Below are 27,905 nucleotides of genomic sequence, written 5' to 3'. Positions count from 1 at the left end.
CATTTTCCAGGGAATTGTAATATTAAATGAATAATGCCCTAAATTATAAGAATGATAACTTGTCTCATTAATTATAAAGCTCACAATTTAAAGAGATTGTGAGCACAAGGAAAATGCTATATCAGGGAGAGCTCATTATGTGTGTTGTGTTGCTTTTATTGCATGGGTTCAAGGTTTAGTCTCACCTTTCCAGGAGAATAAAATACTGTTCTATGCTGTTTTGTGCTACAGGCATTGCAGGTAGTTTGGCTACATAAGGAAGCACACTGCAGGGTAAGATTCTGTTGTGAATCTGTGCACAGGCAAGCTGCCAACAATGTTTGAAGCGTAAAATATTCCCCTCACCCCCCTGAAACAGGGAGAAACAACAATATAAGTCACTTTTAATTCATTGAAGTTATGTTTTGAACAGGGGGATTTTATGTTACTTGCACATCTTCATAGGGAACATCACTGGCATTGGTTAAAATATCCACTTAAGTGTCTCCTCCCAGCTCTATTATTGTAATAGAACCATTTACATTTTCTTAAAACTTTGTGTGTCAGTGGCCCAGAAATCAGCTCTGTTATGTTGCATAGGAAGCCAAGGGTAAACCAGCTTCTTTCAAGTTTCAAAGAAAACAGAGCTCCACCTTGAACTTAAAGAATAGTTTGAATGATAAAATACAATGCTATTTTATATCAATAGGAGTGGTTTGTGTCTCTTGGTTTGTAAGATCCTTTTTTTCCCACAGTGTGATTTATCTGTGGGAAATATCTTAAAATTGGTTACGACAATTCCAATATATAATCCTGCAGTTTAAAATCTGTGACTCCAAAGGTCCTCAGTGAGTTCCTTATTCTCACATGGACTGGAATGTCTTTGCATCTTCACTATGATGATTAGGTGTGGAAAGGTAGTTGTCTTGAACAGGTATTAAGTTTTCATTTGCATCTCCTCTTATTCAGTAGACTACAGTTGCTATGCAGAAATCTCATGAGAGGTCCTAAAAATTACATTCCTCAAACTTTCTAAAAATGAGGAAGTTTCCAACAGCTCTTCAAGCTTTTGTTGGGTTATGCTGGACTACCTGGTGTCATTTAATGCTCTTTCCTTTCAGAATCCAGAGACATTATGAAGTTGGTTCTTGCTTGCAACATTGAAAAATCCTTTAAGACTATTTAGACCATAATTTTGCCTGTAAGATTTAAATTTTCTGTGATGGCAGCACATCCCAGTCAGTGACTCTGAAAGGATGCTGTTATTACAAATTCCTGACCACATCTCTCTTCTTTCTCTGGAGGTGCCACTAAGCCTTGCAGCAAAGACTCTGGTATTCATGGTAGACTCACCTCTATAGAAAGATCCTGTTCGAAGCATATTTGAAATATTTCTTTACCAAATCAAAAGATACAGTGGCACTGCCACAAGGTGATACATAAATAAGGAGATATGAAATCCATTCTCCTGTATTGGTAGCTGGTTAATCTTTCAGATCAGTATACCCAGTGTAAGATTTGAATTCCTAGAAGCCTTGAATACACTATCAGACAATTTGACCTATTTTAGGCTTGCAAAGTCAGTGATTTAGGAAAATATTCTGTAATTTAATCTTAAGCTGATCTTTTTGCCTCAGAGATCAATAGAAAGTGTCCCTTGCCCTGCTTCCACTGTAGTCAGGCCTTGAAATCTCTTATTATTGCTTCCATCTCTGATTAAATTCCTTGAGTTATACTTTCATTTCCATGTTTTCAGGGATTCCAAGAGAAAGCATGACAGGATGGCACTATGCAAATGCCTAGTTTCAGGACATCCTTCATTGTGACTATGGATATCCAATTCTTATCCTTGACCTGTTCTGTCAAGACACAAATTTGTTCTTCCTTCTGCAGAAACCACCTAATTAATTACAGTAAATGCTATCTCTGATAAATAGGCCAAATTTCCAGTGTTCAACTAGGTCCCTTTCACCTATGAAGGCTTCTTTCTGCTTCATTTATGATGACTGGGAGATTAGAATTATCTAATCATGATTGTCTGGAAAAATTCTTATAGATTTTGGGTTGTTCAGAGTGACTGGGAAATATATGAGCGCCTATAAGAAAAACACTTTCTGTTTGCAAATTTAAAGAGACAGCCCTGTATCAGTCTATATTCAGGTGAAGATTTTTGTTAACAATGGTGGCTACAAAACTGAACTTGTAAAATTCATCTTGCCATTTAAAAAAGCCTCCAAAGCCATTCTGAAATGATTTCATGGCCTGGATTTGTTACTAAATTTTTGTGTCTTATGTGGCAGAACTCCGTGATCAACTAGGTTAATTTTTTATTATCTTTTTTTTTCACTGTCATGAGAATCTATTCCTTCTTAAAGTTTTCTGTTTTACAAAAAGGTCAGAAGTTTTGTCTCTGGGTTGGGTTTGGTTTTTATTTTGTTTTTTGTTTTTTTTTTTTTAGATTTAGTATAGTTTTAAAATTTCTACAACCATAAACTACATCCTGATATTTTATTTGTGTGCCCAAGGAGAAATTAACCTTTCAACTTTCTTTGATTACTCTTGTATTGAAAATGTTTACAGGTTGTCTGTGTATTCTGACTACTCTGAACTGGCATGATAAAAGCCTATAGGGAATTATTTTGATGATGGCTGGCAATTATGTGCTAGTAATATACCCCAAGTTAATTCAGTGTCTCAATTATCGATTTTAAAAGAGTACTGCTGTGGTACAATCTGTTTTTCGAATCTTAAGTGCATTATCAGTGCAGGTATTTCATGTAAATCTGGGACGAGCTTTTATGCCCTTTAAGATGCCAAGTTCCTTCAAATCACTTTGCATTCTTTTCAGTTGGCTACTTCAAGAGAAGAGACTTCTCTTGAATAGTCACTTCTCTTCTTCTTCAATCATTCTCTTGAATTCTAGTGCTTTGGTCCTTTCTAAACCTTTCACTACAACCCCCACACCCTGGGAAAGAAATGTTCTTAGAATTGCATTATTTAAGCTATGTCAGACACACCTATATGAGGTTCTTTGTCTGGATAGTGGTACCAAGGGAGACTAGCCATGAAACAGCAACTAGTCAGGCCTTACATCAGCAGTGCAATTTAAGGAATTAATCTCTTTTTCTATAGTTCTTGCTTGGTGCTGGGTATCCAGCTACTCCGGAAAGCTGACCTAAACAGAATCTTGGTTCCATTTAATACTTTCCTGGGTGAAGCCTCAGCCGCTTTAAATTTAATTCCACTGGAAGGATATGTATTTTTATATGGCTCCAAGTATGACAAGTATTTTTTTGTTCAGGCTTCAGCCCTTGGAGGAAAATGTCCCTCTTCTTGCTACTTGAAATCAGATTGTGCACCCTCTGGTGAAATGATTATTTCTTTATTTGTAACAGAATAATTATAATACTATGATTGAACTAACAAACAAATCCACTTCTTGAAAGTAGTGTTAGAATAAGATGTAGAAAAAGATCTTTGTTTCCACGATCAAAGGTAACTGAAATTTCAACTAAATTTGGTTAAGGTAAATTTAGTAGGGGTATTTCAGAGGGGTTTGGGTCTGAATTCTTTTAAAAGTTAATAGTAAGTAGCTTCCAGAGAACCTAGCCCATAAATATGTCACAGGCCTTCATTCTTCATAATTCTCCAAAAATCTACACCTTTCTAGAGACTTCACAAACAAGGATCCATTCCTCTCTGAAAATGAAAGTTTAATGACATTTAATGTAAAAAAAAAAAACCAAAATAAATATGGTTTATATATATAAGGGAAGGAAAACAAGATGGAATCTGCCATCTCATGATTGCTTTTTGTAACTGGTTTTAGTGTATGACATAACCTTTTCATGTTCTGGGCCAGTCTATCCTTATATGTTACATTTAGCTTAGTACCTAAGATATTTAGTCAGCGATTGTTCTTTCATTGCCGTATTATATAAAGAGCTAGGAGCACTGTTTACATTAAACATAGCTGAACGAATCGTGGTAATTGTTTCTTGAGTTCTGCATCTACCGTGGTGCTAACAGTAGATTATAGGGAGTGAGTGTTGGGATAAACCATTTTGCATGGTGCCTTATTGTGGAATTGGGATCTCTTCTCCAATGTTTCTCAAGCTCTGTGGTATTGGAAGGAATATTTGCACCCAAATTTGAGTTCTCCAGATATCTTTTACCAGTGAGGCTGCTCAGAAAGAACATTAAATTATTCCTGTAATGGCTGAGTCTTATATTTTACATAAAGGTATCTGCCAAAACAGATTTTGTGGAGTGTCCTATCAGTTCTATTTTGAGGAGCAGAAAAATGACAAGATTATTCAGTTAACATTCTAGAAATATTTCCCCCAAATTTAGCATTTTTATTTTAAGATTGCTGAAAAGTTTATAATCCATGGGGCTGCAATTGAACAGAAAACTTGCAATACTTATAGCATAGATGGCAGCTTCATTTTCTAGAAAACACGCGCCAGTAGAACTATTTGAGGTATAAAGAATGCTTAGTTTCTTTCTCAGTATTTCATTGTTTTTGTAGAATTCAGAAACATAGTGTTCACTTTAGATACATCTAGAAATATTTGGGTTTTTTTGTTCTTTTTAAGCTGCTTGAAGCTCTGCATCAGCCAGATCTTCCTTTGTAGTAGAAGCTTCTGTGTCATTTAAACCTCTTAGTCTTGGATTTAATTTCTACATTTGATAAGACTTTTAAATAGAATAGAAACAATAACTCCTAATGGATTTGAATAGGGAATTCTAACATAAATAGACGGCAGATTTAGTGAATATTTTTACTGTAATTGCATTTTGCTTTCTAAGCTATGTGTCATAAATGATTTTGTTCAATAAAAGGCATCATGTTGGATGACCTTATTTTTTTTTTAGTGGTCCAACTGCTTACTACAACAGCCTACCAAATATTTTTTTTTGGTGATATGATGCCTATGATCTTTGCAATTATTTCAGTAGTGCAGTTCATGAAGTTTTAAGTGGTGATATATTCTTGTTACTTACCCAAAAGTTTTGGAAGACCTTTGTAATACGTAAGGTGTGAAGCTTTAGCCTTTCTAGTTAACGTATGTTGTCTTTGTGAAAGTTATTTTGTGCTGATAAATTCCAGTCATGATCATAGCAATGCTGTTGATGCTCTTGAGGTAATTCTGACCTCTGTTGGCAAAGCACAGCAAAGGAAATGCGTGTTTTGTAGCACACTTCTGTTTTCATATTATTTATTTCATGTATGACATATTCCTAAGAGGAGAAATTAAGGCATCAATTCTATATTTTTATAGTTGGAAAACTTTTTTTTGTCCTACCATTCTGATGAGTTTGAGCACAAGATGGATTTATATACAAACTCTCCTTAGTTTATAACATTTCCTGGTTTAGTAATTTTTGTACCAAAGAACCAGTTTCATCCAATATCCTTCTTATCCAGATTTTCTATACTATGCCAACAGCATTTAAACACATCACTTTATAATACCTCTGTGTGTTAAAGTTTGGATGTTGCAAGATTCCGTTTTTAAAGTTATGCAGTATGTCTGATAATAATGATTACCATTCTGTAAAGCAGTGTTTAAGCCTCTGAGAAAACATGATCAGTGGATTGGTTTTGCTTAGTTGTGCTTATTGCAATAGCTAATTTCACACTAATCATGATTCTTATTGAACATGTTAATCCAGTTGAGAGACATAAAGAAAGAATTGAAGGGATGTAATCTGAACAGGTGCTATTATTTTTTTTTGTGCAGTAACTATAATTTCTATCATATCTTTCTCATATCTGTCTTTATCTTTCAAATGTCCTTCCTAGGTTGTGTTCTTGTTAACAAAATTAATATAATGCTGATGGAAAGAATAAGGGTTAGCACTTTGATGCAGCCAGGTAACATGCAGATACTTTCTGCTAGCATTCTAGCAAAGACATTAAATGCACCTCAATTTTGAAACTGTGTTACTCCAGAGAACAGACTCAGATTGTTTAATATTTTATGTTATGGATAGGAATGGGTTTTAGTACTATTTTGAGTTCATTTTGATCTAGCTTACTTTCAGTTACCTTGCAAATCTGTACTGTTGCAGGCTTCTGATGTTCTCTGCCTTGCTCATTGTCAGCTTGGGGCTGTGGAGTCTGAGTAACTGAAGAAGTATTCTACAATAAATAAAAGAAATTTATTCTACAATAAAATAACACAAATATGTTGTCTGTATGTTGTAGGTCATTGATAGACTTCAAGAGCCTTAATATCTCAGCATTCATATTTTGGAAGTGAGTTGCTGGAGTTGCACTCTTTGACTTTTCTGAGTTCAGGTTAAGTTTATGGCAGATTGTCCAAAAGGGTTAGAGGTTGTTGCTGCTGTTATGAGATGGAGATATGGAAGCTTTGAACTCAGAATATGGGAAATCATGTGGATGTTTTATATAATACCATTTGGATGTAAACACAAAATATCAGACTCTTACATCTGCTACATTCTCATTCATCAAGATAGCTAGTGATTAATTTCATTGATTCAGGGTTTAAGACTGCTATAGGTTGATTTCTGAATCTCTTTTTATATCGCAGCATAAATTGGGAATGAGGTGTGGGTTTAGCTTCAAAGATTGAGAGGAAATGGAATCATGTATTTTTACTGGTGTCTATTTTGCTGGTGTCTGATAGGATTACTCTACTTTTGAGGAAACCCAGATTAGGAAGGGCAAGGTTATTAAAGCCAGCTGACTTGCAGACCATAGAACCAAGTTCTGTTCTGTGTGTCCTAGAGATATAACAAAGACTCTCATTTCAGGTTGGTTTCTATGATGAAAAAACTTTAATTCCAGAATGAGGTCATAGTTCTAACAACATTCATATTTCAAAATTGGTGATACATATTGTTACTCTTCCCAGTGCTGCTTCCAGTGCCAGAGCTTCAGGAATTTTTATTCCATTTAAACAAGTGTCAGTAAGTGTTCCAGTATGCATAATTAATCATTCTGAGGTTTTAAAATCTCCTTTTACAGTAAATATTGACTTTGCCTGTCTGTGATAAGAATATGTTTAAAATTGCAAACACCGTGAATTTATGATGGATAGGAATGCTATGTTGAACCTACAAAAATGTATTCTGGAAGAAACTCTCTATAACTTTTCTTACTAAAGATCCAAGGTCAGTTGAATTAGGAAAAAAAATGGCTAAAGGAATATCTCTCCTAATAAAATGCACCATTGTATCTGTGTTCTTGACAGAAAGAGAAATGGGGCTTTACTTCAGTTTAGTTTTGATATGAGAAATATTAGTGTGGGGTTTTTTATTTTAGCATCATCTAATTTTTACAAAAGAAGTTGGAGTGTTCTATCTGAGACCATGTTCTGTTCTTCCAAAGAAAATACTGATGTTATATACTGTACTTAAATGTTCATAAGTGTATTCACGCAAGTGTATCATCTTTCAATCATGAGATATGCAAGGTCTTTCAAAACCCTTCAGAAGATCCACTTCCATTCCTGTGCTTACAGAAAAATAAGTATTGTTTATATAGTTCCACCAAATAGCAGTTGTCTCAGAAGAGTTGAAAGAACCCAGAATTTATTTTTAAAGGGAGTTCAATATATGTATGTATTTATGTATTTTATGTATTGTATATACAGTGAAAAAAAGATATAGTCAAGTATGTCTGATTACTTGTCTTTATTGTATAGCGTGACATTATCTAATGCAGTGGATCCCTGTTCCTGGTTGATCTTGATCAATGTATAGATCTTATACAAAGCATATAGGTCTGATTCACAACAAATGGGGTAGAACCCATCTACCTCAGATATATAGGGAGCCTCAACTCATGTTACAAAGGGTGTGGAGCTGCCCTCTGTAGGAATAATGTGATGCATTGATCTTTAGCATTAGCCGTACTCATCGCTGCAGGTTGCTCAGATCACGTAAGCTCATACATGGAGACATCAGTGACAACAGTTTTAAAACACGGTTCAGTAGTAAAATCATTCATGTATAAGTATGTTAAAGGTGCTGCCTGCTGATCTCGTTTTGGACTGGGTATTTTCATAGTTTAGTTAGTAGTTGTTCTCACAGTGTTCTTGTGCAGAATGATGCCAAATGAGAGTTAACATTTTTTTCCTATCAGGATGACTGAATTATTTTCAAGGACAGAATTCTGGAGTGGATCCAAGAATCTGTCTGACTCATCATTGACAAGCTGGAGTTACTAAGGTTCACTATGAACTGAGCAAAATCCCGGCTTGTCCCTGTAGACAACTGGAATACAGAGGAACCCTGCTGTCATAACTGATAAAAGCTTTCTCTGTTTTAGCTACTGCAGGCAAATTGGTCTTGACTGCAAGGAGAAGGCAAAGCTAACCAGTATTAGCCAGGAACATACTGCTTTCTGAATATAGCCATAGTATTATGCAGTGTACACAGCCAGTGTACTTGCAGATGAGTAGTCCATAAAGAATGATGAAGCCAGGCTGGTTAGATACAGGTCAAATGCAAAGTGACCTTATATATGACAGATCATTTTAATAAAGCATGACTAATTTATTGCCTGTTCATTTGTGTGAAGACATCAGGAGGTCAAAGTGCTTCTCTGTTACATGTTACCTGACTTTTTATAACATTTAAGCTGATATAACTATTAATCTATAAGAATATATATAAAATATATATATATAAGAATAAAATTAAATGCCTTCAAATGAAATTGATTCCAACTTGAAGTAAATAGAGTTCTAGTTCACTTAAACTGGTTCATGTGACTTTAGTTCAGGTTTAATTTGTTTAGTTTTTACCATACAAACTACTTAACTGGAGAGACACACTGCTCGTCAACCTGTTTTTTCTAGGTAGATTCTTTCTCAAACTAAACCTATCTAAATTTGCATGTACTTACACATCCACAGACTGTCTAATCTGCAGACTCCTAGGACACACCTCCCATTGTCCCAAATCTGCCGTAGAACACCCCTTTTTTCTCTAGTATTTTTTTAATATAGATGTTCAAAGTTGACTAAACCTCCAAGATAATATTTGTGACTTCTGCAAAAGCCTGTTGCTCATGTTTTGGTCTGCAAAATCTAACCTTCACCCTGGTCTCATGTGACAGCCAGCTCCTTGTGTGGTCTCAACTTCAGAGACATGCAGACACACAGCTGGCTCCCAGGCTACTTCACCTACTTGCTGACTAGTCCAGCTGATCTTCACCAGCAACCACTCTCACACACCCATGCTCCCTATAGTTGCAGGCTCCATGGATACACAGGCCTTCTGTCCCATGGTAACACTTCAGTTTCTGGTCCCTAGAACCTACTTTGCTCCAGTTTCTGGCAACACAGACACATAGGCTCACTCACCCATTGTCTGACCCAATTTCTGGCATGTGTATACATATGTATGTATATATGTATACATGCACACAGAATAGAGTCCCTCACCCAGGAAAATAGAAATGGAATTTAATATGATTGAGAGCAGAACATGGCCAGACTATTGTACTGTAGACCTAAGTGTATATATGTGATCAGCCCCTTTTTTCCCTTATCCCTTTATTTTCTCACATATGTTCCTCTCCAAATCACCTGAATCCATTCCTTTCCCTGGATCTGGTTCCTCCCTAAACATCCCATAGGAAGTCTTGCTCCCATGTGTCCCTTATCCCTAGACAGGAGCACCTTTCAGCCTGAAATATGCTCCAGCATTGCCTCGTTGTCTGTCACTCCTGGGCAATGGGTTGGAGATTGTCACAGGGCAGCCCTGGGAGGGGCCACAACAGGGTGTCTCTTCCTCTGAGTCTGTAATTTGGGTTCCTGCCTGCCATTGTGTTGCTGGACTTGTAGAGATGGGCCTTTAATATGTTGATGGCTCTTCCTGATAAGTATGAGAGTAGTTGGGTCAGGGTATGTCTTGATTCTCCCACCTGCTGTTGTCTCTTTATGCTCCTTTGTGGATGTATGCAGGAGCTGTTTATCTAACATTTATGAAAATTTGTATAGTTTCTATTATCTTAGGTCTGTTCTAGCCTGTTCTTTGGGTACTTCACAATTACTGTGTCCTCATATACAGGTTCTGTAATTTCTTGTCTCAGGAGTTCCTTTGGGAGTGTTTCTTTAGTCCTAACAGTATCAAAATATGCTTTTATAAGACCATTTCTATTTCTTTCAGTTGCAATTCTTCTTTTATTCTAAGGTTATTCAAAGGATAAGGCCACATTGTCTCTCTGAGTCAAAGGTCACACTGATTCTGTGAGACTTACCATGGCTAGGGGTGTTCTGGATATCCAGGACTTGTGCATTTCTATGCCTGGTATTCTGCCTCTCCTCCACCACACACACTGGGCTTCTGTCATTTAGAATCAGTCTTTTCTTAGTCCTTTCCGCTGGAGAAAGTGTGGATGGCAGATTGGCTTAATGACTGTACTAGCCTTGTCCTTCTGCAAATATAGTTAGTAGGAGCAAGAATGGTAATGAGCAAGTATACTAGGTTATCTATTTGGCATTAAGGTTATTTGTATACTTTTAAATGCTGCCACCCTACACCAAATTTTGGCCTGGGCAGATGTAGTTGGTTAAATCTCAGTGTTAGTTTAGCAGTGATATTTCACAAAACCTGAAAAGCAGTAATTACAGGTAAGACTGTTTGAGCCTTACTTTGTTAGACATGATGCTTCTGTTCTACTTTTGTGTATGCAATTTTTTAAATTGCCCTTTTTACTTCTGTGCTTGTGTTAGCACTCTAACTGCTGATCCTGATGTTTGTGTATTTGGAAAAAGATCTTTTTCTAACCAAGTATTGTTGTAGCTTTTCATGGAGGAAACAAACATGACCCACAGCAAATAAACATTGCAGGATTGCTGAATTCATAATGTTGTGAGTTTATGAATTTTTTCTCTTTGTGCGCCCCTTGATGTCCATCTTCATGGATATTTCTATATCTGCACATAGCATTCCTTAGACAGGTTTTCAAGAGTAAAACTTAATTCAGAGTTCAATCACAACTGATACGGCAGGAATGCTCAGCGTGTTATGATGTAGATACTTTTATGCCCTAGATAGACTAGATGGTAGTGAGTGACTCTTCCTAATTTATTTTCACATTTCTGTTCCCAGTTAACATTCAAAAGGGGTTATATATATGTTGGAAGCCTCTGCGATAGCTGGGAAAAAGAAATCTTTCTCTGGTTTTCAGAGAGGCCTAGCATCACAGATAGACACCCCTGAAGTATCCCAGTGGTATGTTTTGTGAATGATTGCTGTATCTCCCTGAAAATAGTGAGGAATCAAATGGCGTTCTTAGATTATCCCAACTTGTTCTTCAGTTTCTAAATTGAAATACATAATTCCTTGATAGGAAGGGAATGCTGATCTCTGAGCAGAATCTTTGTATCTTACACATACGCTGCACAGGAGAATTTCCTGTATGTCTGGATATCTTCATCGCTAAAGAAAGGGGGAGGCTGGATTTACCTTTAGTGTTGTCTGCACTCCATTCCAATAGTAATTTCATAATTTCATATTACCATTATAAATCTTAATCTTAAATGTGTAGGCCATATCTGCACATTTTATACAGGTAGCAATCTTTTAAAAGCCTGGCTTTTGCTGAAATAAAGTTCATTGGATTAACTTGATCATGCATCCACAAAGAGGAAGAATAACCTATTTGTTCTCATATCTGTTTTGATCACAGGCAGTGCATTCTTGCAATGAAATGTATGTATGATATCCAGCTGTTAGGAGGCTTGTTAGGAGGCTTCAAGGTAACAGTCCCTAGATACATGGACTCAGTTTCTCACTAAGAGATAAAATTTTGCGTAAGTTATTGAAGGGAGAAGTAGCTTGTGTAAATAACTTTACCTCATTATGAGACCACTGTGTAGGACTGAGACCTAGTTATATAGGAACAACTCTTGAGTATAGTAACTGTTATATAATAAAACCCCTCATGCTATTTACTATATTCAGTATTTAATATTAAATAGAAACCACTTACCAATTGAACAGAATCAATGTGGAAATAAAATCACAGTTCAGTGAAATTCCTCAGTTTTCCAGACTTACAATATTTATGGACAAGACTGTAAACAGATCAAGGTTAAAGAAAACAAAGTGGAATAAGATGTTTTAGAGCCTGAACTTGAATGACATACTTAATCCCATGGATTAGTTGACCGCAGATTTTGTTGTATTATTTATATTGACACAACTGAAGAGCAGGAATCAAAATGAGATAAAACACATTCCACACATTCAAAAATGAAATGGTTTGGAGTCATATTTCAGACTAATACAGTGAAAGTATTTAAATGAACAATTGGAATTATATATAAAATCAGCTTTCAAGAAGCAGTATTAACTGGATTGATAATTTCCCTGCCCTTCTCCTGTTTAATTTTTAAGTTAATAATTAAAATTTTTATTACTAGTAGTTTTATTTTTCACTTTTAATTCTCAGTTGCTACAGGCAGCAGCTGTTTTTAATACTGGAAAGAAGATGCAAGGTAGCCTTACTCAAGACACCATCTACTCTTGTTAAGACACATAGCTGCACTTGCTCAAAAAGATTCTTAAAATGCATTTTTGGGTGATGTTTTTCCATGTATAAATTTTGAGTGCCTTATTATCAATTATTCATTATGCTTTAAAATATGCCTTTCTAAAAGTTTTTTTTTCCTAGTGTCATTAAAGACAAATATTTGAATTTACTTTCCTTGAAGTAATTTTCAAATGTATCTGAAATTCAGCAAAGTAGTATAAATATAGGTAAAGCCATAAGAGAAAAAGTCATACATTCTTTTTACTGTATATCTTACATAGCATTGCATTCCATCAAAGAGGACTCTGTCAGAAAAAAAGGTATCGCATTTACTAAAATGAAACATTTCTATATTTGATAAGTAACGTAATTAATTTATATAGGTTATGACAACATGGTTGACAGTTTATTTGTGCACAAAATGGAGAATGTTTTGGTGCTGTTCACAGTAAGTAGCATTATTATTTTGTGTCTGAATAACTGATGATACATATTATTGTGTAAAAAATGCATTTTCAAAAATGCTCTATAAAACTGTTCATATATTTTGCATAAGTTCATTTTACATGACTAAAAGTGTGTGTGAACATAGGCAGAGCACTAATGAACATAGGAGCCTGGCTATGTGCTTTAATAACCTTATGCAATGTGTTTCTGACAATTTAACAATATTATTAACAACAATAAACTTGGAAACTTTGGAAGATTTTGGCTCAGAACAGCACAAATTCCTGTAATACCTGTTTATTCTATGGGACACAGGAACATTGAGGAAACTAAATTTATCTAAGCTGGTTGGTTGGTTGCCTACAACATCAGTGGGAGCAGTATATTTACTGAACCTACATGAATTTTGTAGAAAATAATGTTTCAGTACGATAGCAATTCAAAGTTTAGGATTTCCCACAGTTAAAACTGGCCTGGCAAGATCACCTTCACTACTTTTATTGTCCTGAAGAGCCAGCGGGTCTCTAGGAAGAGCTTCCAAAGATGCTGAAGACCTGGGAAAGAAAGTGGGGACAAGAGTGGGAGGGATGAGAACTAGGTATATGCTAATCCTCTGTCAGCTCTCGACAGGGTTTAGACCCTAAAATATGCAGTCATGAACACCATGCTCTATCCAGCTCCTCTGAAGCAACTGATTCCACCCAGACAGTGTCATCTTTCTTGCTGCAGAGAAGAAATAAATTCAAAAGAGTGTTACCAGACAGCTGTCAGCTATGGTTTAAGTGAAACCAGTGGTCTGACAGACACTGATGTCATCAGGCACCTTTCTATGGATTTTACGGACTCATATCATTGTTTTACCAAAAATATTTTCCTTTCACCTTGTCAAAACTACCATATAAAGGTCACAAATATTAGCGCACACATAACAAAAATAAATATATGTATATATAAAGTACAGAGTGGAGATATGATGGTAACAGATTCAAACTTGTGACAGGTATTCTGTGCATGTATGCATGGTTCTTGTACTGTTGATAGGGAGTCTTCCTATGTGATTAAAATTAGCTGAATTAACTTCTGATTTCATTGCTTTTGCGTGAAGAAATGGCTTCCCTATTATTTTTTTCCATATAGCAAAAACCAAGGCAGAATACCAATCAACTAACCATCTTTTTCTTTAGTCTGTCGTTTTCATGTCAGCTTTGAAATGCTACTTCTTGCATGTATTCAGCTCACAAAAGAAAAAAAGTTAATTTTCTTACCAAGTAAAGAGTATTTCCAATTAATATATGACAAGTTCAAAAGGTCAGTGTTCTTTGTCCACAGTGACAGCAAACTATAATAAGAAGGTCTTTCTGTGGTTGGCAGTGGTGTAAGTAGCATAACAGACTTCAGTTTCTTTGTGCCTCACTTTGGCAAGATAAAATGGAAGAAACTAATGGATGATCATGTTTTAATTCAGCGTTTTAATTCATCATTGACTGAAAAATGATTTTTTTTTTTTTTTGCACAAAAAGTAGGTTTGGTTGCTCTCTTAAAATTCATTAAATGCTAGAGTTTCCTAATTTGCTAATGTACATAGGTAAAAAAATTCCTAACTTATTAATACATGTAAAATTAAGAAGTCTGATTTTTGACTACATCAAAGAATTAGGAGAAACTTGTTTTTGAGAACATTCAAGATTAATGGTAATCCAAAGAGATCATAGAGTCACAGAATCATAGAATAGTTAGGGTTGGAAAGTACCTTAAGATCATCAAGTTCCAACCCCCCTGCCATGGGCAGGGACACCTCGCTCTAAATCATCTCACCCAAGGCTTTGTCCAACCTGGCCTTGAACACAGCCAGGGATGGAGCATTCACAACCTCCCTGGGCAACCTATTCCAGTGCCTCACCACCCTAACAGGAAAGAATTTCCTCCTTATATCCAATCTAAACTTCCCCAGTTTAAGTTTTAACCCATTACCCCTTGTCCTATCACTACAGTCCCTAATGAAGAGTCCATCCCCAGCATCCCTGTATGCCCCCTTCAGATACTGGAAGGCTGCTATGAGGTCTCCATGCAGCCTTCTCTTCTCCAGGCTGAACAGCCCCAACTTTCTCAGCCGATCTTCATATGGGAGGTGCTCCAGTCCCTTGATCATTCTCGTGGCTCTCCGCTGGACTTGTTCCAACAGTTCCATGTCCTTTTTATGCTGAGGACACCAGAACTGTACACAATACTCCAATTGAGGTCTCACGAGACCGGAATAAAGGGACAGGATCACCTCCTTCGACCTGCTGGTCACACTCCTTTTGATGCAGCCCAGGATACGGTCGGCTTTCTGGGCTGCAAGCGCACACTGCTGGCTCGTGTTCATTGTCTCATCAACTAGCACCCCAAAGTCCTTCTCCACAGGGCTGCTCTGAACCTTTTCTCTAATGCTGATCTTCTGTGAAAAAAATATTCTTTTCTGGAGGTTCAGTGGTAGTTTGTTTTGTTCCAGGTTCTCCTTAATGTCACTTTCACAATTGCTATTGAAGTGTTTTAATACACAGATAATACATTTGATAATTTCTTATATATTTTCTGTGATGCCAGAGAAGGGCTCTTTAGACTTTTTTTCCTCTTTCTGCAGCCCACTTTTTATGGAGCTAAGGCACCATTAGATTTTTGTCCTGCTGTATCTTTTTACAGAAGAGCTTTAGGCAAACTGCTCACCACAGTTGGGAATTTTGGGGTGTAAGGATTTCTGTTCACAGGTTGTCCAGTTTGAACTTAATTTTCAGTTATTAGAGCATAAATATCCAGTATATTTACTCAACCTGCATCCCTTTTGTGCAAAATAATGTTGCAATACTATAGCAATATTTGACCACCTAGGAGGAGATTTCTGCACAGGCACAAAGGAAAAGAGATGCCTGCAGCCAAGATGTGTTCATGTCTCTTGTGTTCTTTAGTTTGATTACCAAATTCTGATTATGAGCATGTGGATTAAAAGATAGAATTAGGGGAAAAAAGAACTAGGTTTTTGTTGGTTTTCTAGGTGAGGGCTTAACGGCCTCATTCATCATGAGCAATATATCAGCTCATGGATTTGTTGCATTTTAAAAGAACAACCAAAAGGCAAATCCTAACAACTTAAACCTAAGCAAGCAAGTAAGCAAAACCAAGTAAATGAATATTCTGGTTGTTTATGTGATTATTTTAATATTTAAAATAAGTAATAAAGTTTTATGTAAAAATATAAACGAGGTTATAGAATATCAATAGATAAGGACTTTATGCCTCCCAACAGATAAGTTTAAGCTGTCTCTGTCATATAAATGATGTACATCTATTATGGAGGAACTGTTGTTTCAAGGGCTCAATTTTTACTCCATCATGAAGTTAAGATAATTTCTTTTAATTTGAAAGATTAGAGTGACTTTCCTAACTTGAAGTTGCCTTTCATAGAAAGAAACATCTGGAGACTTCTGAGCAGATTAAAAAGTAAAAAAAAAACCCAAAACTTCAGTTTCTGCCTCTTTGCAAGAAATTAAATTTCAGGGAGAGGTGAGGCACTCAGCACAAAGTAGAATTTTCCTCAGTGCAGAACATAATGTATTACACAAATAATCTGCATGCAGTATTACTTATGGGAAACAACTGCTTAAATTTACGAGCTAATTAATCATTCAAACACACAGAATGAAAAAACACCAGTCTACAACATCAATATTCCATAGGTAATAAAATACAGATTCAGTAGTAAAGAATTCTTTAAAAGCATTCATTTAGCATGCATGTCATTTTACTGATGTAGATCATGAAAAAAGCCAGTATGAAGAACTCATTTTACCTGTTAGCTTCAGATTATTTTCTTTAACCTGCAGCAACTGATTCTAACGTATGAAGTGAAGGGAAAATACAGCTTTCCTAAGACTGTTTGACACTATATTAGCAGCTAAAAGAAACAGATTGTAATTCAAGACTCATAATCTTGTGTTCTGGAAGTTGTAATACTAATGGTTGAAAACTGTGTGACATTAAAAAAATGCTTTCAGAAAGCATTCAGATGTAGCCCGTTAGAGAAAAATCTGCTGGTATTCAGTATGCCTCTGGTATCCAGTTTTCAGGATTTGGGGTTTTTGTTTGTTTTTGTATGCTAGCAGTCACATTTTTCTACTTTGAAAGAAAAAAAATCTTCTTTCCTGCTTTATGAAGATTCCACAATAGATAGTGAAACTAGTTACATGAGGTATATAATGAAGCTGACTGTAAAAATAATTAATGCGTAATGCAGAAATAAAAACAACAACAAAAAGGAAACTTTTGTTTTGTAGATATGTAATTTATTTCAAAATGTAAATGGTTAAATGGGAGCTAAAATATCAGGCCAAGTAAAAAGAATATATTTACTGTTCCTTTAAAGGATATGATTGCTTCTCACTAATCTTATGTTTGTATGAATCTAGACTAACTGACCTAAAGTCAATGAATACATTTTGTGAAAAAAAGTAGTGCAAAATCAGATTATAACCTCAATGTAATTACCAGACTAATAGGAGGAGAACAGATCTTAGTGAAATGACAGAAGAGTCATTAGTCTTTGAGACTGCCCTACATAAAATTCACAAAGATTTATGTGTAAAATTATTTTAATAAATAAATTATATTTATATCAACATGACATTTGCTATTTTAAGTTCTTTTCAAGATAATTCGTCTCTTGGTTGTTGCAGAGGTCTTTAGATTATTTATACATCAAATTTCTGACATTTCTGTACTTGGCAAACCAAAAAAATTAACTTTACAATTGTGCTTTATTTGCAGCATCTGGCGAGGACCAAATATAAACTGCACAGACAGTTCAGGTTATACTGCTTTACATCATGCAGCTTTAAATGGACACAAGTAAGTGCCTCACATTTAGTTTTTATGTAGAATGTTATTTAACTGCATAATGTAAAAACACATAGCATAACACTGAGATTTTCACAGAAAGTTGACAATCTGTGATTTACTGAAATAATCTTATTTCCAGTGGGATATATTAATACAAGAATTTCTGACACTGACATTGACACCAGCATGTAGTAATGACAAATAGGAAATGCACTTTAGAATCTATTGATTCTGTACTGTTTTTTCCAAATTCTTCCTTGATTTTGAGTAAATTTATTATTATTATTGGTAGTGGTGGCTCTAATGCTTTTTAGCTGGTAGGAAATTGCAACAGAAAATTTTGTAATATACTTGTGTGTGTACTTACACATGTATAGTGCATTGAATGTTTAAGGAAGCAATATAATGAAACAAAACAGTATAGATTAATCAACATCAAAGTAACATGGTAAGAATATTCAGCAGTTATACACTTGAAAGAATAAAAAATAGCTATTACCTTGTATGGGACCTCATAGCTCCCTGCTCCCCATTCAAGCTACTACACGTATATTCTATCTCAACAATCTAGGGGAAAGCCTTCAAAATCTGCACCAAGGGGTACTGCACAGACATACCAGTTCAGGTGAACTCTAAGGTATTGACATGTCAGTAAATTATGTGGAAACTTGCTACATATTTTGTTATTACACCTTATTATTTGTTCTGTGTTACCTCTGTTATTACATGTTGCTCCTTGCTACATGTTACCTCCATTGTATTATGCTGCCAACCACATGTTGTAATTAAGGCAGAACAAGAATAAAAATTCTAATGAGGCCTATAAAGTTCTAGTAGGATGGACCCCACTGTAACCAAGGTAAGAGCTGCTCCACTTACTGCAGTCCTGATACCCTGTTTGTAAACTGCCTGTGTTAACACTGACTGGGTTTTCACTAAAGAATATTTTAATGCAAGGCTTTGGGTTATTCCTCTGTGGGAGATAAGGAACTGATGAAAACCCAACTGAAATTAAGTGTGATTTGCACTACCATTAATGTGATTTTGGAAGGTCCAAAAGATAACATATGAATCCATAATAATGATATGTTTTTTTTAGTCATTTCACATTTTTTGCATTCTTTCTTGAAAAAATTAAGATTTTAGTTGTATTCTAGAGACCTAGAAATCTAGACCAGATTAATCTTTTGTTTCTTTTTCTGAATAAATAAATGAAGTTAAGATACTGTTAAAATAGATATTGTGCATTTTCCAGAATTTCAGTTCTGTAGGAAGATGCTGAATAATCCATTAATATATTTTTCCTCTGTTGAATTGAGTCTAAGCCCTTAATATGGTCTATTAAACTCAGCCTTTTTTAAAAAGGGATAAAATCACATTTCTCTTGTTTATTGTTAATGGATTGTTTCTTGTGCCATTGCACATTTTTGATTGACAAAAGCCCAAGCCTTAGCTTGCAAAGATTGCTGCTTTTAATACGTTTAATAGTGACTATAAACTAACGGTTACCCAGAAAAGTAAAAATATCACTGTATAAACACTGAATCTATTAAAGACTTCAAGTGAATCGTAGCAATATAAACTATAAAATCACAAACATACAAAAGCCGAATAGTGGTTTCAGACACAGCATTGGCCAAACTTCTGCTGAAGTCAGACCTGACAGAACTTCAAGGTGTGGACTTAGGTACAGCCACAGATATAACTGCAGCTATTGGAGAGGTCACAATGGCTATTGGCTGCTATGACCCCTTACCCTCATAGTGGGATAATTAACAGTTACTGACATTTATAGCTTGTTATATTAAACTGCAACACATCATGGGGCATTTCATGATAAATCATGATGGTTCTTGATGATAAATCATGATGGTTCTATCCATACAGATCCTGCTACAATGGTAGCACTGTCAGCAAGAGAATTGGACAGATAACCTGGTGTTTGTAATTTCGTTAATCACCACAAATAACAAATAAATAGCTTTACGCTCTCTTTCAGATTTGAAACTTGGTATCCAAATTCAATATTGGGTACAATCTTGTGACACAAGAGCCTTCCCACTTAGGAGTTCTTGTCTTTTGATAACTTTTGGAGTTTTAATTTTTCACATGTTAAATTAGGATGAACTTGCAAGATTTCTATTTTTTTCAGGAAAAGTGAGAACATAAGAATTAATGGCCAAAGCAGTATTTTCTGTCTGGGATACTTGTTGGACACCAGTGTTCAGGTGCTTGTTTGATCATTGTATGTGATGAATTCTCTCCTCCTCCCCTTATTCTGGGATAGTTCTCTTTTCTTTTGAAACTATCCTGCTTTATGTAAGTAATTAAATCATATCTGGGGCAGGCACTTGAATCTCAACCTCCCTAAGTAATTTTAGTTAGCCCAGTAATGTTACTGGGCTAAGGGCTGTCAGTCTTCTCTCTGAAATTTGTTTCTACAGAATAAAAAAGTTCTGACAAAGTGCTAAAAAAGACTAGCCCTAGAGAAGTGTAATGGGTCAGGACATTCTTGAAGGATGAAGGAATCTAGATTCTATTTTGTAGCTTGAATCTTGCAACAGACTCTTGCCAATAGTTGCTGTATATCATTATCTAGAGATTGCGGCTGTGGAGGGTTTGGTTTTTTTCTGCTTTTTCTTCATAGTTAGTTCAATTTCTGTTTCATTTGATTTGTGTCTCTTTCAAACTACTCTCTATGTCGAGCTTTCATTAGACTGTCTACTGCAAGACCGACTATTATTACATGAGAAGTCTCTCAGACCTCATTTGTACTAAAAAGTTTCTCTTGGGAGGCACTTTTCTGGAACTTTCTGTATAGCAAGTCTTTCTGTAGCTGAGCGCCTTTTTCTTGTTTCTTTCCATGTTATTTATTTGACCTGGTCAGGAGTAAGCACAATCCAGCTTAAAGTCTCCTGCAAAGCCTGGATGTGGTGACTCCAGTATCTCCATGAAATCTTCTGAATACAATTGAGAGTTTCTTTTGACCTGGATGTATTCACTCTTACTTGCCACATTTTATTCTTGACAGGCAATTAAATAGGGTGCCATGAAAGTTGGAAGAACAATTGCTTTGGGATTTACCTTCTGTCTTGATCTGTAGTCAAGGGTTTAGCTTTTAGTTGTAGCATAGGCTGCAGTGAGCTCCCTTCTTGCCCTGATATTTTGAGCCAAACCAGTAAGAGCCAGTGTTTCCATATTCAGCAAAAATATGCATGGAACTGCCTACACTGGATCATAGATGCTATTAACCTAACAACTGATGAGGCCTGACTGTGTCAAACTATGAGAAGATAAATGGAGAGATAAGACAAAGTTTATTTACTTTCTGACAGACTTGATAATGTGATCATACTCCATAGCTGATTTTTATGTTCAACTATTGAAGTTAAGTACAGGGTTGCAATATGCCAGTTTATACTAATCTTTAATATATGATAAACCACACTGAAAATCGGAGAGGAATATAATAAGAATTAAAATATTACAAGTAATTTTTTCCTCGCTTCTCTCAGGAAGCTGGATGTGGGAAGTGAAAGCAGAAGCAGTTATTCCAGAGAATACAGTATCACAGTATGCTAGGGATTGGAAAGGACCTCAAAAGATCATCTAGTCCAATCCCCTGCAGGAGCAGGAACACGTAGAGAAGATAGTATATATCTAACTAGGCCTTTATTAAATTGTTTACTCTATCTTTGAGATAATGCCTTAAAGAAGAAAAACTTGCTTAAGCCTTACTGCAAGAATCATATCCAAAAAGCTACCCTCTTGTCTTGCTGCCTCCAGAACTCAGAAGTGATGGAGAGAAGAGTACTTCTCTGCCTTTAGTGCCAGGAAGGTTTGGCTTGAGGGACATGCATGTGGCCTGGACTGGCAAATTCTAATAATGATTCCATGGCCAGGTGATCCTGTTGAAATAAACAGATACAGAGAACCAATGATAACAGTGTTGATGGATATTCATAGATGTAAGAAACTTTACAATTAATAACATTCTGGCTATGTTTTACTATCTATTTAATTCTTGGAAATGACTGATCTTTGTTTTTATAGCTGTTTCTCTTGAAATACAGGGGGTTTTCAGGGTAAAAACTTTGGTAACGTATGTATGTTCATGTAAAAACTTGCAATAATCTTCCTGTCAATTTTTAGATTTACTTCCTGTTTTCCAGGGATATAGTTCTCAAATTACTTCAGTATGAAGCATCAACTAATGTGGCAGATAATAAAGGTTATTTTCCTATTCACTTGGCTGCTTGGAGAGGAGATGTAGACATTGTGAAGATTCTCATCCATCATGGGCCATCACACTCCAGAGTGAACGAACAGGTGAAGTGCTAAAAATATTTGTGTACATTATCAGAAAAAAAGCAGCACATATGCTTTAGGTCTGGCAAATTTATAGCCAAGTTATAAAAAAAAACAAAACAGCAACAACCTATTTTCCATTGTTTTAGTAACTTCTCCAAGACTAATAAAATCTTCTAATATGAGCATACCAGGTATCTATCTTCTTGATGGGACTTACCTAAAGGATATTAGATTTTAAAAGTATGAACAAACCTTCTGCTTGTTTCTGAAAAATCATACAAACACGTACTGTAACTATGCATCTTATATATATGCTAATGTAAATTTGCATTAACTGTCTCTTATTTACTTCATTAGATATTAAATTGAGATAAAATTAATATTCTTGCTATGTTGTGAGTGTACTGTAAATGAACTGATATGCAGAGATAAACGACAAACCAGATGGACTGCACATGCAGCAGAAAGGACACATAAATACCAGGAAAAAATGATGATAGTATTACAGTAGATAAAGGCAGGATAAATATGTTGCATTCTGTTGTCAAACATGGCGCACCTGTTTTCAGTCTGTGTATTCTTATATGGTCCGTGCATAGGATTAATATTTAAACATATAAAGAAATAAGGCAATTAAAATCTGACACTGTCTATAGTCAGCTGAACTGCCTGAGGAATGGAAGTAAGCAGTGAAAGATGAGTCATAACTGTAAGTTACTGAATTTGGCAGGGTAATGGGGAAGTTATTGGAATGTAAAGATGGGAGTCAGCTCCAGATCCAGATCTAAATTTCAGTGTCCACATTGTCTGCATGTAGACTGTGCCTGCCATGCACTGTTTTATTCCACAAAAGAAAACAATATTCTGGTCAGTGTAATCACAGGAGCCAACAAGGTTTATTCAAGTGACCAGAGGTAAGGCACGTGGGTGGACTCCAAGTAAGGTGCCCTACAGCACCTCAAATGACAAAGTACAATCTAACAAATGAATTGTACTCTCAGTGTGTATGTTAGTGCGGGCAAACTGAGAAAATGAGAATTGTTTGACCTAAATTGCAGTTTAAGCTGCCCTTCTTTCAATAATCTGATATTTGAAGTTATACGCTTAGCTGTTGGAATCGATACAACAACTATGATATGTATGATATGACTATCAAGTATTAGTACCAGAAATATAGGAAAATAAAGTGATAAAATGTGTCAGTCTTCTGGGAAATCCTGTAACACCCTGACTCATCCAAGAAAAATACAAAAACCAGTGTGTCATTCTCTGGTTTGAGTTGCAGATTAGGAGTTCCTCTGATTTTCTTATTCTCATCAGCTGTTGCTGTAAACAACTGCAAACAGTTGAATTGTAGGATTTTTTATTTATTTTTTTGTCAAGGAGAAGGGGTTTTTGCAGTTCTATTTCTGCAGCAGAATAAAAAGGCAACTTTCTGATCCCACGTTATCCATTTGCTCGAAGAGATTCTTTATACTCTGCTGACAGAAAACTGGAAGCTGTATAGGAACTTGAGAGAGGGATAGTGAAGAAGATTTCAGTAAAGTCAGAAAGAGAGATATAAATTCAAACCTACTTCTCCCCAATCCCAAATATATATCCAGATTTATAGAATATTCTCAGACTTCACTAGGTGTGCTCTCCAGTCTCCCTGGTTTGATCACTGGAGCGGAAAGCAGGAATACATCTGATTCTACACCCTGCTGACTCAAAAAAGGTTTTGTTGTCAGATCTCCTGCAGATTATGCATTTAATCCAAAAACTTCATAATGGAAAATGTCTGAGCAATCCTCACAAGAAATGTTGTACCTTAAGTCATCTTGAGCATATTAAACTTTAATTTAAATTGAAGCATACACAGATCTGACTTTGTAAATCTGCTGGTTGACCACTTTGCTGGTGCCAACTTTCCCCTGTTAATTAGCACTCTACACAGGAGAATATTGCCCGTATCATGGAATGAGGGGAATGCCAAGTTAATATAAAGCCATCTCCACCCATATATCTTCAAATAACACCACACTGACATCTTCACCCTCATACCAGTTCTACATTCATTCTCGTGACTCTAGATTTCTGAAGCTTTTGCTTATTTGCAGGTAAACTCTGTAAGTGAGGGGTTACAAGAAATCCTGGGATTTTTCTTCCCTGTTTTTAATTCTGAGAGTTAGAGAGAAGAGTAGCCATTTTCTTTTTTAACACACTAAATAATATACTCAAGTCGGATGACTTTTTTTTTTCGCTGGGTTTTGTTTGTTTGTTTGTTTTCTTTTGGAATATGTGTGCTTTTGGTTTAAGGAAATAATTTTGTTAATTATTTAAAAATTATCACAACTAATTTGTAATACATCTTTGCTTTTCTTCTATGTTATTGAAATTCTATGTAAAAGAAATGCTTCTAAAAACTTCAGTGAAAGTAACGAACAACACAAAGAAATAAATGAGAAGCTCATGATGCATAAATGTGTATTACATGAATTAATGGATTTACTATGGTATATTGTAAATTAATTAACAACATTATACCCATTTAAAATGCAGTTAGCTAGCATCATAGGACCATATCCAGTCATATCCAGCATCTAAAGCTCTGAATGCCCCCTACTGTTCCTATTACATAAAATAGGAAAAAGGCCCAAACACTAAAGAGGCAAACAGTTAAATGATGATTATTTTATGGGGGTCGTGGAGTGTAGACTGGCAAATCTATGCACAGGAAATGGTTGCGGCATAACAATTATGTAATAATTCTGTCACTGTTTATTACGGGACTCAGCTTACACGCATGGTGTATGTTTTCAACTACAAAATATGGTGAAATTATAGAACGTGTTTAAACTTTGTTGATGAAGACTTGAAAATATGTAAATTATAAATTGAATGAAGTTTTATTTGATAGTATGAGTTCAAGATTTGTCAATCATTAATAACAAATATAATAAAAAGGCATGCTGTTAACAGTCAAACTACTTGCATGTTTGTTTATATAAAAACATCTGGGTAGCAAAAACGTTTATTATGGCACCTCACATAATAAAATTATATAATTGATAAGAAAATCTAATCTACAAAAAAACCCACCCAAAAACCTGACAGGCACATACAGGTCAATATGTAGTGTTTGGTATTAGTGCAGGAAATGACAGGCAAAAAGTGTGAATGACATCAGGGATGGACATCAAGTTCAAAGTATATATTTTAATATACATGAAGAATATGAATAGTGAAAAGTGTATAGGAAAAATGTGAACGCTTCTGAAATTTCTTGGTGATGTTCTCTGTTTGATGATTCTGCCTGTTTTTCTTTATAGACAGCATATCTTTTTCCTCACATTTATGTATTTTGCGTACTCTAGAATTTGCCTGTGCATCAAATTATAATTTTCATAAAAAACATGAACATTTCCTTAATGCCTTTTGACACTTCTTCTGTAATGTGAAGGAAAAATGTTCAGGACATACTCATAATATATAAATACCTAACAGCTAATGTATTTACTAATTTCCCCAAATCATCAAAATGAAGCACAGAGATAACAACTAGCCTGCAAACTCAATAATTATCAAGTTCTGCATTTGATGTATCCCCTCACCTCTTAAATTAGAGACTGTGGAAGAATTTCAGAATTTCTCTTCAAAATCTTATCATAATTTTAAAAAGAAAAAATGTGCAGAAGCAATCTTTTTGGTTTGAGTTGATTGTAGCAATAAATTTGAAGATAACATTTATTCAAAGTAGTCACCAAATTACAGAATTACTTTTTAATTATGCTTCCACGTAAGTAAAGTAAATTTCAGTGCAAAGTCAGTAGATTTGATTTTGATTCACACTGGGTAATTTGCAGTCAGATTTTTTCCCAATAACTTGTATAGAAATTGTCTTTTGAAAAAAATATTACTATCTAAATCCAAGCATTCTCAAAGTTATGGGACAGTGGCATCTTTCTGTTTCATCATATTGTTCTTAGTATTCGTTAGAACATGTTCATTGAATCATAAAATCCTAGAAGGGTTTGTGTCAGAAGGGACCTTAAAGGTCATCCAGTTCCAAATTTCCATCCATGGGCAGGGACACCTTCCACCAGACCAGGCTGCTAAAAGCCCTGTCCAACCTGGCCTTGAGCACTGCTGGGGTGGGGCATCCATCCACGGCTTCTCCAGGCAACCTGTTCCAGAGTCTCACCACAAAAGTCTTCCTAATGTGCTATCCTTATATCTAAATCTGCCCTCTTTCAGTTTAAAACCATTTCCCCTTGCCCTGTCACTACAGGCCCTGGTAGAATGTCTCTCCGTCTTTCTTAAAAGTCCCCATTATATATTGAAAAGCTTCACTAAGTTCTCCCCAGAGCTTTCTCTTCTTCAGGCTGAATAAGCCCAGCTCTCTGTGTGTCTTCATAAGAGAGGTGTTCCAGCCCTCTGATCATGTTTATGGCCTCCTCTGGACTCACTCCAACAGGACAATGTCTTTCTTGTGCTGGGGACTCCAGAGCTGAATACAGCCCTTCAGGTGGGATCTCACAAGACTAGAGGGTGAGAATCACCTCCCTCAACCTGCTGGCCAGAATTCTTTTGATGAAGCCTAGCATATGGTTGGCTTTTTGGGCTGCAAGTTCATGTTGCAGGTTCACGTCTGATTTTCCATCCACCAGTGTCCCAAGTCCTTGTCTGAAGGGATGCTTCTAATAATTTAATTACTGAGCCTGTATTAGGAATTGCTGTGACCTGGCTGCAGTATTTTGTGCTTGGCCTTGTTGAACTTCATCAGATTCACATGGCCCCACTTCTCAAGCATGTAACAGTACCTCTGGGTGGCATCCCTTTCCTTATAATGAATCAGATGCACCACTGAGCTAGGCATCATCATAAAACTTCTGAGGGTGTGCTAAATCCCACTGTCTGTGTCACTGATGATCGTACAGGTCCCAGTACAGACCCTAGGGTGACACTACTTGTTACTGGAATGTTCATTAGGGATTAGAATACATAGCTTTAAACTGTACCGAGAAGGAAAAAATAGAATAGAGCAGGGTAGCATGCAGTAAAGAATTTCAGTATCTTAGTATCAACTTGTTGTAGATTGAAGAAGAAACATAAAGAAACATAGTAGGTCTAGAAGGGGAAATGTCCAACTATGTTATGAGTATTTCTCTTCTTACAACTGAGATTTCTAGTTTAAGTAAAATAATTTAAGTTTTATTAAATTTCTGTTGCAAATAACAACTTCTATCTCTTAAAATATTTCTTCCAGTCCATGAAATACACTGCTATAGCATCCTCCATCTTAGGGGTATCTGGGATTGCTGAACCAACTGTGTCTATCTGGTAGGCATTCCCTCCTTTGCTAAGCTTGAAGATGGCAGACTGTGTCAAAACCTACTTAAAAAACTGTATAATCTCTTCTCAGTAAAACTTCTTGCTTCCAAGTTGAATTATTTTATGTCAGTAGTATTAAATTGTCAAAGTGGATAAATTTAGAGGGCATTTAAATAAGTTTTAATTCTGTCTTTGAAGGTTAAAAATCATTGTCTTTTATACCTGAATTGGGTTGATTAATTTACATTTTAAAGAGCAAAGGTTGTTTTATTAATTTTTAATTAGGTAGTACCTCTCAGCTTTGATAGCACAATATATCCAGTGCTGCTTCTGACCTGCATATGTGTGGGTAACTTAAATATCGTGTTTGTCCAGGTTGGATTCTTCTATTGTATTTCAGTGATGCCTAGTTCTTTTTAATTTTGAATCATTTTGATTTGTCATTAACTGAAATACAGCT

General features: G+C 35.7%; 1 protein-coding gene across 9 annotated transcripts in view; it reads left to right on the top strand.

Moving 5' to 3' along the window:
* ANKS1B (ankyrin repeat and sterile alpha motif domain containing 1B) overlaps positions 1 to 27,905 on the top strand; it is a 425,238-nt gene that overhangs the window by 28,486 nt on the left and 368,847 nt on the right. For all 9 annotated transcript variants that reach the window (XM_061357113.1, XM_061357101.1, XM_061357080.1 and 6 more), the window contains exons 2-3: positions 17,750 to 17,830; positions 21,994 to 22,150. In XM_061357113.1, coding sequence (XP_061213097.1) covers positions 17,750 to 17,830; positions 21,994 to 22,150 — 238 coding nt within the window. The remainder of the gene's footprint in view (positions 1 to 17,749; positions 17,831 to 21,993; positions 22,151 to 27,905) is intronic.

The sequence above is a fragment of the Neopsephotus bourkii genome, unplaced genomic scaffold (genome assembly GCF_033783945.1).
Source record: "Neopsephotus bourkii isolate Nb327-2 ecotype Australia unplaced genomic scaffold, CSIRO-AGI_Nbou_v1 NB_107, whole genome shotgun sequence".
Classification (NCBI taxonomy): domain Eukaryota; kingdom Metazoa; phylum Chordata; class Aves; order Psittaciformes; family Psittacidae; genus Neopsephotus; species Neopsephotus bourkii.
Note: the sequence above shows the minus strand (reverse complement) of the source record. Positions and strands in the feature narration are given on the sequence as shown.